We start from the raw sequence: 12986 nt of genomic DNA, 5'->3' as shown, positions 1-12986 counted from the left end.
CTTCCAAAAACATGCTGGTGATATAAAGCAAAATAAAACGATAAAGCAAGTCACCTGTGTTGTGAGGTCAGAGATAGGAACAGGAATAGTGACAGGTGTGTTAGTGTAGACTGTACTGTACATGGGTGTAGCCACATGGGTGGCAGCTGCTACTCATGTAGCAGAGCATTTTTTAAATACTGTAGTTACTGGGAGACCAAATGGAGACCAAATGGTCTCCCAGTGGCCAGATTTGGTCTCCTAGTCAATGCCAAACCAGCTTCACTAGGAGACCAAATTTTAAACCAAGTTATGTCTTATCATTTGGTTAAATCAGTTGCAATTAATTAACCAAGTACCATGTAAGTATACATTTAACAAGGAAAACGAAGATCTATGTTATAAGATATACATACAAGATCATGTTGGTTAAGAAAAACAAAACTAAAATTTGGTTACTGAGATGGCTGATGTCAGAATCCGATGTCATTACTGTGTAACTTTGAGTGTCTTTGACATAACATTTGTGCTTGGTAATTGCTCTTGATAGCTGTGTAGTCACTGTAGTGTGTTTGTCTGTATGGTGATTGGTGAATCATTTTGCATCACAGAATAGAGTGCTTCGAGGTCAGCGCGAACCCAGCGGTGGCCATATTGGAAGTCAAAGGTCGCTGTGTCAGTGCATTGTTGTTGTTCAGCGAAGCAAAAAGGGGTGACAATGCCGAATACGTGTGTCATTGTTGGCTGTAGTAGCCGGGGGGAAAAGGGTGGCAAAAGCTTCTACAGACTCCCTAAAGTCGTGACTAACCAGGGAATTGAAGTACAGGAGAAAAGCGAGCGGAGGAGACGACAGTGGCTGGCTGCCATTAACCGATCAAATTTAGGACAACTTGACTGTATCCGGATTTGTTCTGATCACTTTGTGACAGGTAGGTTAAATTGTCTTGAATTTCATAGTTACTAAAATAAATGTGATACAAACTATTATCTTTTCTATGTACTTTCAGCAATGATTAATGGATATATTTGTCACATTAGGTAGCTTATGTCTACTGCAGTGCATTGTTGCATCAAATGGCATTTAAGATCTAGGCCTAGTAATGTTTATGTACACATGCTTTAGTTCACAAAATGGACTTGGGTGAAACACTAGATAGTTCACAAGATCGATGTATGTCACATGTGGCAACAAGCTGGGGTCAGCTTTCCATTCCTTCTCACTAACAGTGTATGGATCTACATGCCCAATGAAACGTACCTTCTCAGCATAACGCTCCCGTGCCTGCTTATCCAAACTTTCACAGTAGTGCTCCATCACTTCAGATGTCTAAATTCTTTAAAAAATCCAAGCTTCTAAGCCCTCTAACGCGGAAACGAATCGGTGAATGTGTACTCTATTAGCGCTCTGGAGCGAGTGACTTCCAAAATGGCAACGCAGACCGCAGTGTTACTATTTTTAGCATCATCTCGGAGCACTCTATATGCCGCAGCGGTGCAGCCGCATGGACTCTGGGGCCTGTGATTGTATTGCCCAGACCAGTTGGTCTCCTAGTGGAAAATCCTTAAAAAATGCTCTGTCATGTAGTCATGGTGCGTTCATGTGCTATGGGAATTATGGTAAATACCAAACGCCAACATGGAAAGCACACATGAACGCCCCCTCTTGTGGTATTTTCCACTGGGCAACTCGTAGAAAATTTTGATACACGAGTTGCCGAGATGAGATGAACTTTAACCTTTTCAACATGGCGGCGAGCGGTACAAGACTAGCTTATGAACCAAGAAAGAAATGGTTTTCACCTACGGAAAGCTGACTCTCACCTTTTAAACGAGTCATGTTACGGTATGTATATTATATTATTATAATATGTATATTATAGGCGGCACGGTGGTGTAGTGGTTAGCGCTGTCGCCTCACAGCAAGAAGGTCCTGGGTTCGAGCCCCGGGGCCAGCGAGGGCCTTTCTGTGTGGAGTTTGCATGTTCTCCCCGTGTCCGCGTGGGTTTCCTCCGGGTGCTCCGGTTTCCCCCACAGTCCAAAGACATGCAGGTTAGGTTAACTGGTGACTCTAAATTGACCGTAGGTGTGAATGTGAGTGTGAATGGTTGTCTGTGTCTGTGTGTCAGCCCTGTGATGACCTGGCGACTTGTCCAGGGTGTACCCTGCCTTTCGCCCATAGTCAGCTGGGATAGGCTCCAGCTTGCCTGCGACCCTGTAGAAGGATAAAGCGGCTAGAGATAATGAGATGAGATGAGATGAGATGAGATGAGATGAGACGAGACAAAATATTCTGTGGCTGTCCAAAGAATGCCAACAATGATCTAGATACTGGCTACACTCATTGTGGCTACAGCCAAATTTCCAAAAACTGCGTGGCATTCAATGTGTTAAGAAAATCTCTACTTGTCATGATCAGGAAATATTCAGCATTATTTACCTTTTGACTTTTGATAACTCATATTCCTGCTGCAGCTGATGAACAAGGCAATCTATAATTGTTTTAGCCAAATAACGGGCCTGATTCTGAATTTGGTCCACCATCTTTAATTTGTCAACAACAACAAAAGCATGTGAACACAACACACTGGTAAATACCACTTCCCAACTGGAAAATATCATCTTCCCATAGCACATGAACGCAGCATCAGCATGTTTTTGGAAGGTGGGAGAAAACCAGAGAACCCAAAGGAAATCCACATACTGCAGACATGTGGAGACCACAAAAACTAGTTCCAGTTCAGGGTTGAACAGAGCTTGGACCCCACAACATGGGTGGCAGCTGGCCCTTATGTAGCCACGCCCATGCCCAGACTACACTAACACACCTTCAGCCTTGCTTTTTTTTTCCCCCAGCGGAAACGGGATGCCAGAAAGATCAAAGCAAATGAGATGAAAGAAACTACATCCCAAACCACATATTAGCATACAAAGTATTATGTCAAGTTGTACACTACTTATGGTTTGCATACTCTGCACTATACAGTAGCGTGCGGTTTAGGACGCAGCCGCAGACAGAGCGGGCGCGAGCACCTGTACGACGTCACTCCGCCCTACTTCGTCCTCGAGCTGAGCGGAGCTGAGTGAGCTGCACTTCCTCCAGCGCACGAGCGCGGCACAGGCGCAGAGGAGTGAGGGAGAGAGAGGAACAGGCGCAGAGGAGTGAGGGAGAGAGACGCCTCTGTTTTGAAGAGAGAGGTGAGTCGGACAAGAAATTTCACTTAAAAAAAAAAAATCTGCAGGTTTTCTCATAATGTTGTGAGTGAAGTGAAGGCTGTAAGAGTCGCAGTTTACTGTGTGTTCCTATAGCCGGGGGGTGGGGGAAGATATTCGTGTAAACACACTGAACTAAAAAAAAAAAAAAAACCACACTTAGGAATTGGCTTACAGTTTATTTGTCGTCGTCGGTTTTTTAAAAACTTTTTATTAAAGACAAATTTGTGGCGCGAAGAAACATTAAATCTTTTTAAGCTGCTCAGGTCATTTTCCATCACCAGTGAACTGAGTGCAGTTCGCCGACAGGTCCTTTCTGATTTGCAAGCTGATAGCAGTGTACACCTCAACTGCACTTTTAACCTCAGGACTTACACTACCGTTCAAAAGTTTGGGGTCACTTTGAAATGTCCTTATTTTTGAAAGAAAAGCACTGTTCTTTTCAATGAAGATCACTTTAAACTAATCAGACATTGCTAATGTGGTAAATGACTATTCTAGCTGCAAATGTCTGGTTTTTGGTGCAATATCTCCATAGGTGTATAGAGGCCCATTTCCAGCAACTCTCACTCCAGTGTTCTAATGGTACAATGTGTTTGCTCATTGCCTCAGAAGGCTAATGGATGATTAGAAAACCCTTGTACAATCATGTTAGCACAGCTGAAAACAGTTTAGCTCTTTAGAGAAGCTATAAAACTGACCTTCCTTTGAGCAGATTGAGTTTCTGGACTGAGCATCACATTATTTTGTGGGGTCGATTAAATGCTCAAAATGGCCAGAAAAATGTCTCGACTATATTTTCTATTCATTTTACAACTTATGGTGGTAAATAAAAGTGTGACTTTTCATGGAAAACACAAAATTGTCTGGGTGACCCCAAACTTTTGAACGGTAGTGTGTATAAATTTAGATATCATTCAGATCTTTTAATCGTATTCGAGTCGCAATAGAACACCTGCTTTCCCCTCATTTTGTCACACATGGGCCAGTGAAATGTTTAGGTGCATAATGTTTGTCTAAAGGGCAATTCATCAGCAGAGAGGCCAAAATTATGAAATGATTAAAATTGCCTTGACTTGTCAGCTCTGTGATCTTGCTAAAGGATGGAATCCAAGGCAAAATGTACTGAAAACCTTATTTAAAAATCATCACCTCAATTCTAGCACTGTCGCTTTGAAGAAATCTTGGTCTGAATTTTAAGAAATGAAAGGTCAGGGTTTTTTCTGATGTAATTCCATTACTGACTTTTTTTCTTTTCTCATAAGACTTTGCATTCAGAGTTAAACATAGAAAAATTGGCTATGCTTTTTTTTATTTTTTATTTATTTATTTTGGCGGCATGGTGATGTAGTGGTTAGCACTGTCGCCTCACAGCAAGAAGGTCCTGGGTTCGAGCCCCATGGCCGGCGAGGGCCTTTCTGTGCGGAGTTTGCATGTTCTCCCTGTGTCTGCGTGGGTTTTCTCCGGGTGCTCCGGTTTCCCCCACAGTCCAAAGACATGCAGGTTAGGCTGGGCAAACACTGTGCGATTTTTGGCCCGATTTTGACACGATTTTCACTCGTGCGACTATTTTGGAGATCGGGCCGATTTTTGGCTCAATCGTGCATCTCGGATCGTGTAGTATACATGGGGTAACGACAAGCGATTAACACCTCACGACCTCCTCCCGATCGATCGGATGAAAATCAAACATGTTTGAAATCCTGGTCGCCCATCGTGAGGCTATCGCACTGTTGAAGCAGTGTCACGAGCCGATTTACCTCAACCTGTCACACTACACATGCACAAACACAGATACGGAAGAGAAAACAAACAGTGAGCAGCACTTCCAGTCTCCTCCTCTTCACGTTTAGAGATGGGATTTATGGCTCTTTGATGGGATCCGCATCTTTGTGATCCGTTCTTTGAAAAGAGCCGTTCAAAAGACTGGCTCATTTGGCTCTTTTTTTAAAAATATTTATTCAGTTTTAAGAAGACAGCGTCTAAAGAAGCCAGATCCCTCTGCTTAGACAGTGACATCAATATTTCTGGACGTACCTTTTTATATAAAGCAACCTAGACTTACATTATTGTAACCCCTAAACGGTCATAAATAACCATTAAAAAACAATGAGGGCTTCAATGAATGTCCATGCAGAACAGCTTTTCGGTAAAAAAAAAAAAGAACCCACTCAAGAACATAGTTATCAAGAACGCAAGAATATTTTATAGAAAAACACTTGTTTTACAAAAATATTTAAGTCTGAGATACAAAATAGATACAACTAGACAAACAGATAAATAAATAAAATACACAAAAATAGAACAAACAAAATGACGATAGAATAAATTAAATGAACGTCCGTGCAAAGTAGTTTTCCCACAATATTATCATTAATATCACACAACAACATTATAAACTATCTGAAACACAGTACAGAAAAAGAACGACAGAAAGAACGGCTCCCCCAGCTCGAGACTCGGTTCTCATCGTTCATGCCTGGGAGCCGTTCAAAAGAATCGGTTCGTTCGCGAACGTCACAACACTATTCACGTTGCAGTTCCGGATACAAGAATCTGGAAGTATGGAAGTACAGTGTGAGCAGTCAGATCGCATCCGAGCATCGGATCGTATAGTGTGAACAGGAATCGTAAGCTGCGTGCTGTTTACCCCTGCGATTCACTCGTACAGTGTGAGCAGCAGCTAAATACCGCGATTGAAAAAATCGCACAGTGTATGCCCAGCCTTAGGTTAACTGGTGACTCTAAATTGACTGTAGGTGTGAATGTGAGTGTGAATGGTTGTCTGTGTCTATGTGTCAGCCCTGTGATAACCTGGCGACTTGTCCAGGGTGTACCCTGCCTTTCGCCCATAGTCAGCTGGGATAGGCTCCAGCTTGCTTGCGACACTGTAGAACAGGATTAAGCGGTTAGAGATAATGAGATGAGATGAGATCTTGAGTACTGCAACTAAAAAAAGTAACATTTTGCTGTGAATGTAATTCCTTTGCCAAAGAACTACCCATAAGTTTGTAAAAATTTCAGACAGAGTGCTTAGTATAGGTAATTGTATGGGGCTGAGTAAAATTAAGGATCAATTTCACTTGTGATTTCAAAGTTTTGAAATTGCCCTCGTCATGAATTTTCAAAACTTTGAAATCACTAGTGAAATTAAAGTTTTGAAAATTCATGACGAGGGCAATTTCAAAACTTTGAAATCACAAGTGAAATTGATCCTTAATTTTATCGAGGAACCATACAATTACTTGTTTATAATACATAGGGCCAAATTCATACTTCGGAAGCCATTCAAGTTCACAACATTTGTCATTCACATTTTTGAACCAATCAGGGCGCGAGACTATCTTGCACGTTTGAATCAGTTTCTAAAGCGTTCCTTGTTTTTGCAAATCTCTTGCTTTTCCCTCGAGGACTTTTCGTGAGTGGGCGGCACGGTGGTGTAGTGGTTAACGCTGTCGCCTCACAGCAAGAAGGTCCGGGTTTGAGCCCCGTGGCCGGCAAGGGCCTTTCTGTGCGGAGTTTGCATGTTCTCCCCGTGTCCGCGTGGGTTTCCTCCGGGTGCTCCGGTTTCCCCCACAGTCCAAAGACATGCAGGTTAGGTTAACTGGTGACTCTAAATTGACCGTAGGTGTGAATGTGAGTGTGAATGGTTGTCTGTGTCTATGTGTCAGCCCTGTGATGACCTGGCGACTTGTCCAGGGTGTACCCCGCCTTTCGCCTGTAGTCAGCTGGGATAGGCTCCAGCTTGCCTGCGACCCTGTAGAACAGGATAAAGCGGCTAGAGATGAGAGAATGAGACTTTTCGTGATTCTTGAAAAGTAACATCTTTCAGGATTGATCCCGGATATTTCTCGTCTCGGATGCCGATCCAATGCTGCCTGCATTACTTTAAGAGAGTCTGGTTCGTAGTTTTCCCCATTTTCTTTCCTCACTTCTGCATAAAACTGCGATAGCACCTTGTCTAACTCACAGCATTCATGTGCCACTAGAGAGTCGTTTATTTGTCTTTCTGCAGCCCATTTCTTAAACACGGAAAGCTAAAAATTCGTACTTTTTTTGGTATTTTCATTTTCGGTTGCAGCTTTCAATTGGTTTATCATTTCTTCGTCAAATATAGCGAAACGTGGCATTGCTGAGTCAGCTATTTTGTTGACAAAATTTGCTAATTTTTGTAACCGTGACCAAGCAATGAACTAGCCAATAGCATTTCAGAAATACGGCCCCGTGTTAAGGAAAAAAAAGCCTTCCTTGATTGACCAATCAGAATTGAGTAATTTGGCCCTATGCATTATAAATATTGGAACTCATTAACTTTATGATGGAAAAATAGATTAGTCCTATTAGACCCAGTACAGTTTACAGCTGTGATCCTGGATCTTGCAGCTGTCATGAGCAAACAGACTGCAATAAACTGGTGGATGCCTTGTTGCTGCGCCTCTAACTTCTCCAACAGCGTTCATTACAATCTGTATGATTACCTTGATGGTGGTTTGCTGTGGAGATCAACATCCTGTTGCTGTGGTTGTGTCTCGCATTGCCGCAGTATCGGGGCGACCATAGCTACTTCCTCTCCACTTTTACACACATACTTTCTCTTGCATACCACTTCATTTAGCAGAAATGTCATTCATTCCAATGTAGCCCAATAAGCATTTTGAAGTGGTCATGGTTTTATCAAATGATCACAATATTGCTTTTGAAACGTTTAATTTTTGTGCATGTTTACCTGGGTGTCATGAGACATGCAGACATCGCAGTCAGGATCACTTTTCAGTTGCATCATATGTCGGCGTGCTGTGTGGTTTTTATGACATTTGCAGATTTACAATTGCTCTCTAGCTTCTCAGCTCTTCACCAGTGTGTGATTGCAATAAAGAGCAAGCTGACTAACACACATTAAAGTTAGGGTAGGTAATTTTATTTTGGAAGCATTTTTGTTATATTTCTTGAAGTTCTCTTTACATCCTGACAACAATGAATAAATCAAATGTTCTTACAATAAAAAGAAAAAATCTGTTACCTGTGGCAGTTGCAGGGCTGTAAAAAGCTTGTCCAATCATTTAATTCGGTCTGAATGAGAGGATTGGATGGCCTACCTGCCTATATACACACGCTCTGCCTGTGAACTCATTGTGCATGACTGGAGTCTTCCATGAGGCTGGGTGGACATATTGCAGACATATTACTAAAGCTAGTGAGCTAGTCGACAGCTGGGAGTCCTAACGATAGCCATGTTTGTTGTTTATATTCATTATGATGATGTTAGGTGTTTTTCTTACATGTGACTGTGACATGAAGTAGTTGGATATGACACCCTCCTCATGGACTCACCTTCCAGCAGCAATCAGCTTTGTGTTTTTGGGGGAGTGGCTTTGGAGGGAACACTGAACGGAGGGCGTGGGATTTTTCGGTTGGATACTTTGAAAATCTAGCTTACTCTTGCTGGTTTCTCCAAAATTACCTACCCTACCTTTTAAGGATTTTACTACCAAGTTACTCATGATACCGCTGAAGTCGTATTGCAGCCACAGGCAGTTGGTGACTTCTGGTAATATACAAATGCATTCACTGCTCGATCATTTGCATTTGCACACACACAGGAAAAAATATTTGGTTCTTTGTGTGTCCCTGTAGGGAAGTTCTTTGTAAAACCTATAGATTGTTTGTTTTTTTCCTTTCAAAGTGTGTTTTAAAAACTTCCTTTAGGAAGCCACAACTCCTTAGTCTGGCTAACGCGACTGCAAAGCTCTACGAGCTATTGGTCTGGCCAAGATATTAAGCCCAACCGTTTCCCAGAGCCCGTGGTTGACCCACCTCCCTGAAATGCCTCAGTTTGCTACGGGTCGAAGCCAGAAAAGGCTGTGACGAAGCTTAAACCAATCACATCACTCTTTCCTCTGACGTATGCGACGCGACGGGGCTAACTGGTAGATTAAACTCTTACCGAAGCCGGTTGGGAGCAAGGCGAAAACGTCCTTCCTTTCAATAAATACCTCCAGGGCTGCTCTTTGCTCCGTTTTCAATGAGAACTTGCTCCATGTTCGTAATGTTTCTAGTGAATGAAGCGCTTCCGGCATAGATTCTGTAAACAATCTATGGCTTCCGGTCGCAGTTCTACTACGTCACTGCCTTGAACACGCCTCTACCCAGGGCCGTTGGAGATGCTCAAAGTTGATTGGTTCCCGATTTTTCGGGAGCTTGGAAGAGCTGTAGATAGCTTGCCTGGCCAGACTAAGCTCGCAACAGGCCCTCGTGTTGCGTCACACTTAGGATGGGCGGGCCCAGGCTAACAACTCCTTAACTCTGCTATATATCAGGCTGCATCATGCCACTTTGTTGTTGATTATTTTTCTACAACAGCACATCCTATAATCTTTTATTCCTTACATGCCACCCATTTATCAGTTGTCTACATTGGTCTACTCCTGTTTGTCAGCCTTGCCTTTTGCTCTTAGGCTCATGTCATTGGGTCCACCCCCCCATCATTATAGTTCATTAAATGATTCCAGGTCCAGCAATGAACGGTGTTTTATGCAAAACATTTTGCCTCCTGCATCCACAACCATACAATAATCTGAACATACAGAATCACCCTATTGCAGTGTTTTACAGTTCCTCTCTGTGATGTAATCAAGAGCTAAACAGTAGGTAGAACACTGAAGTGCAGCTGCTGTTTGGGACTCTGCTCGGGACATGAGTCATGCTTCAACTTATTGCATGTAGGATTTTGTTGTTCTGTTTGACCTGTGGGTAGGCAGGTGTGTGTTCTCTTAAGGGTTGAGAATATTCATGCATGGGACAGTCTGGATTTATTAAAGTGTTGAGTAAGAAGTTGGGAGCAAACACATAAACTGAGCACTTGTCTAGGTCACCATTGGAAATCTCGCCTATAAACACACATGCTGTATATTTGTCTGTTTCTGTTTGTATATAGTGTAAAGTGTTCCCAGCAGAACTTTCTTTCCCTTTTGTATGAGAAGGTTTGAGCACAGAATCACATGCAACATGATCATCTCACCTGCCTACACAATGCCTTTCTTTTTTCCCCCGCTGTGTTGCTCTCCGACGCACGCGCACACATCTCCACATGCGTAGAAAGACACCACTCTACCACACATTCTCATTCCCTAGCGTGCTGTCTATCCTCTGAAGTCAAATATCCTAAAATAGGTGGTGTGTATGTGTGTGAGACACACTGACTCGAGCTTAAGAATGCATTGCCAATTCTGAGAGGCATGTAGCGTTGTAATGATGTAGCTTGCTTTAGGTTTGGAGTTCAGTGAGTTTGGACATGTCCCTGGATCAACATGTACAGGAATGTATGCAGGAACGGGCAGATGTGTATCTTGCCTATCTAAATGTAGACCGAGTTATCCACTTTCAAGATGTGTATAGCTAAATGATATCTAATTTTATTCTATCCACATTCACTGGATATGAGCAATTGCCCGCTCTGATTGGCTACTCTACGACTAGGCTGTCAGCTCATATACCATGAGTAGAGAAATACAAAATGGTGGCGCATGTTGCTGAACCAACCGAGGACGAAATAAAAACTCTACTTGAAAACAAAAGTCCCCAAATTATCAAGTATTTAAAAGAAACAGAAATGGCTAAAAGAATGTGTGCCCCCCCCAAAAAAAAAAAAAATCTCCTGTTCCATGCTCCAGCTCAGTCGGTGGCAGTAATGCACCTTTAAGTTGGTTTGCCAACTGCCAAAAAACCCTGAAGACGACAACCCCCAAAAATAAAAAAGCAACAAAATATGGAATGAAAGTATTTGGTGTTAAGAACTTCATCTCATCTCATTATCTCTAGCCGCTTTATCCTTCTACAGGGTCGCAGGCAAGCTGGAGCCTATCCCAGCTGACTACGGGCGAAAGGCGGGGTACACCCTGGACAAGTCGCCAGGTCATCACAGGGCTGACACATAGACACAGACAACCATTCACATTCACACCTACGGTCAATTTAGAGTCACCAGTTAACCTAACCTGCATGTCTTTGGACTGTGGGGGAAACCAGAGCACCTGGAGGAAACCCACGCGGACACGGGGAGAACATGCAAACTCCGCACAGAAAGGCCCTCGCCGGCCATGGGACTCGAACCCAGGACCTTCTTGCTGTGAGGCGACAGCGCTAACCACTACACCACCGTGCCGCCCCGTGTTAAGAACTTTATATTGATAATTCTTGAAAAATTAAAAAAAGTGTTTTTCACAAATTGCTACTGTCATTTTGCCAGTTTGTTTACATTCTAAGTGGAAACGATTTTGTCAGACGTTTTGTATAAAGCTTTTATTTATTGAATTTGCAAAAAACAAAAATGCTCTGTTTCTCAAAATTCAGTGAATGTGGATAGAATAAAAGTTATTCCACTCAGTCTTGTCGTATATGGCTTATAGCCAACTCAGCGGTATGCGCCTCGTCAGCTATCAGCTCACGATTATTCAGTGTAGTTATTGTGTGTTGTTTAAAGTACAGTGTAGGTATGATGTGGTGGCTACTGTGGTGATTGTCCAAATAGTCCTTGGCAAATGGTTTTTTTTTTTAAAGAGGGGGTGAGTTGTGCACTTGTTAAGCACCAGTTTGTGTTACTCATTCACAGACTGTGTGTGAGCAATCACCATGGCTCCCTTCCTGAGGATCACCTTTAATGCCTATGAATTTGGTGTCCTGTCTCCAGTGACTGAAGCGCCATTCTGTGCGGTCAAGCTGAAGGAGTCGCTCAACACGGGTGAGTGTGTATGCGTGAGTTTTAGTCATGGGTGGGTTTCCGTCCTCATGTATGCAGTCTTAATCACTTTTTCTTGCTAGACCGAGGGAAGACTCTGATTCAAAGGAAGCCTACAATGTATCCTGCTTGGCGCGCCAGTTTCGATGCACATATTTATGAAGGACGTGTCCTCCAGGTTCTGCTTATGCGCACTGCTGATGAGCCATTAGCAGAAGTCACACTTGGTGTATCTGTTCTAGCAGAGCGGTGCAAGAAAGCCAATGGCCGTTCAGAGTTTTGGGTATGTATGCACTTGTGTGGGGTGTGGTCCCTCCCAATGGAGGTATATTTTAACCCCTTCTGTTCCTCTTCAGGTTGATCTGCAACCTTCAGGAAAAGTGATGATGTCTGTTCAGTATTTCCTGGAAGATATGGACACAGGTGAGATTTATTGTATATATTCTCATGCTGTCTCTCTTTACTCTATCTTTTTAGCAAATAAAACACAAAATGAGTGCATTTACATGCACTTGCGTCTGGATGAAGCAAACATAATATTAATAATAATAATAATAATAATAATAATAATAATCTAATGTCTTTAGGCGTTTAGACATGGAACATGTGACATTGTGATGTGAAAAATTCACGTGCAAAATTTTTGCATATTGAATCCAATGGGAATTTTTGAATATTTTGCATCCTATTTCATGCTGGTTTCACACTCTCACCACAGTTGTCCCTTGTGTTTTGTGTTAGCAGTGATGACAAGAATTATAGACATGCTCTCAAGAAAGAGAAAGCTTTGGGTTCACCTGTTGTTGGAACGGAGACGACAACAGATAGTTTCATAATCTCATTCAAGAGTTGAAGCTAAGGGACAGGATGTTGGACAACAAGAGAGAAAACAATGTTGACAGTATTGTGAGTTCATGGATGAACTATAACTGTGGAGTTCCTGAATGTCAGTTATGCCAGCGCATAGCAAAGGGTCACTGCTACATTTGAGGCTGTTTTGCCAGATGTCACCTACACCACCATGTGACATCCATTCCACACAACATGATTAGTTGATGCGTTC

At 42.6% G+C, this 12986-nt stretch overlaps 1 protein-coding gene across 3 annotated transcripts in view; it reads left to right on the top strand.

Moving 5' to 3' along the window:
- The first annotated feature begins 3059 nt into the window (after positions 1-3059).
- The window catches only part of prkcda (protein kinase C, delta a), a 28107-nt gene continuing 18180 nt past the window's right edge, over positions 3060-12986 (top strand). For all 3 annotated transcript variants that reach the window (XM_060919666.1, XM_060919667.1, XM_060919665.1), the window contains exons 1-4: positions 3060-3174; positions 11798-11926; positions 12007-12206; positions 12280-12346. In XM_060919666.1, the coding sequence (XP_060775649.1) occupies positions 11818-11926; positions 12007-12206; positions 12280-12346 (376 nt within the window). In that variant the 5' untranslated portion in view covers positions 3060-3174; positions 11798-11817. The remainder of the gene's footprint in view (positions 3175-11797; positions 11927-12006; positions 12207-12279; positions 12347-12986) is intronic.

This window comes from Neoarius graeffei, chromosome 4, assembly GCF_027579695.1.
Source record: "Neoarius graeffei isolate fNeoGra1 chromosome 4, fNeoGra1.pri, whole genome shotgun sequence".
Lineage (NCBI taxonomy): Eukaryota > Metazoa > Chordata > Actinopteri > Siluriformes > Ariidae > Neoarius > Neoarius graeffei.
Note: the sequence above shows the minus strand (reverse complement) of the source record. Positions and strands in the feature narration are given on the sequence as shown.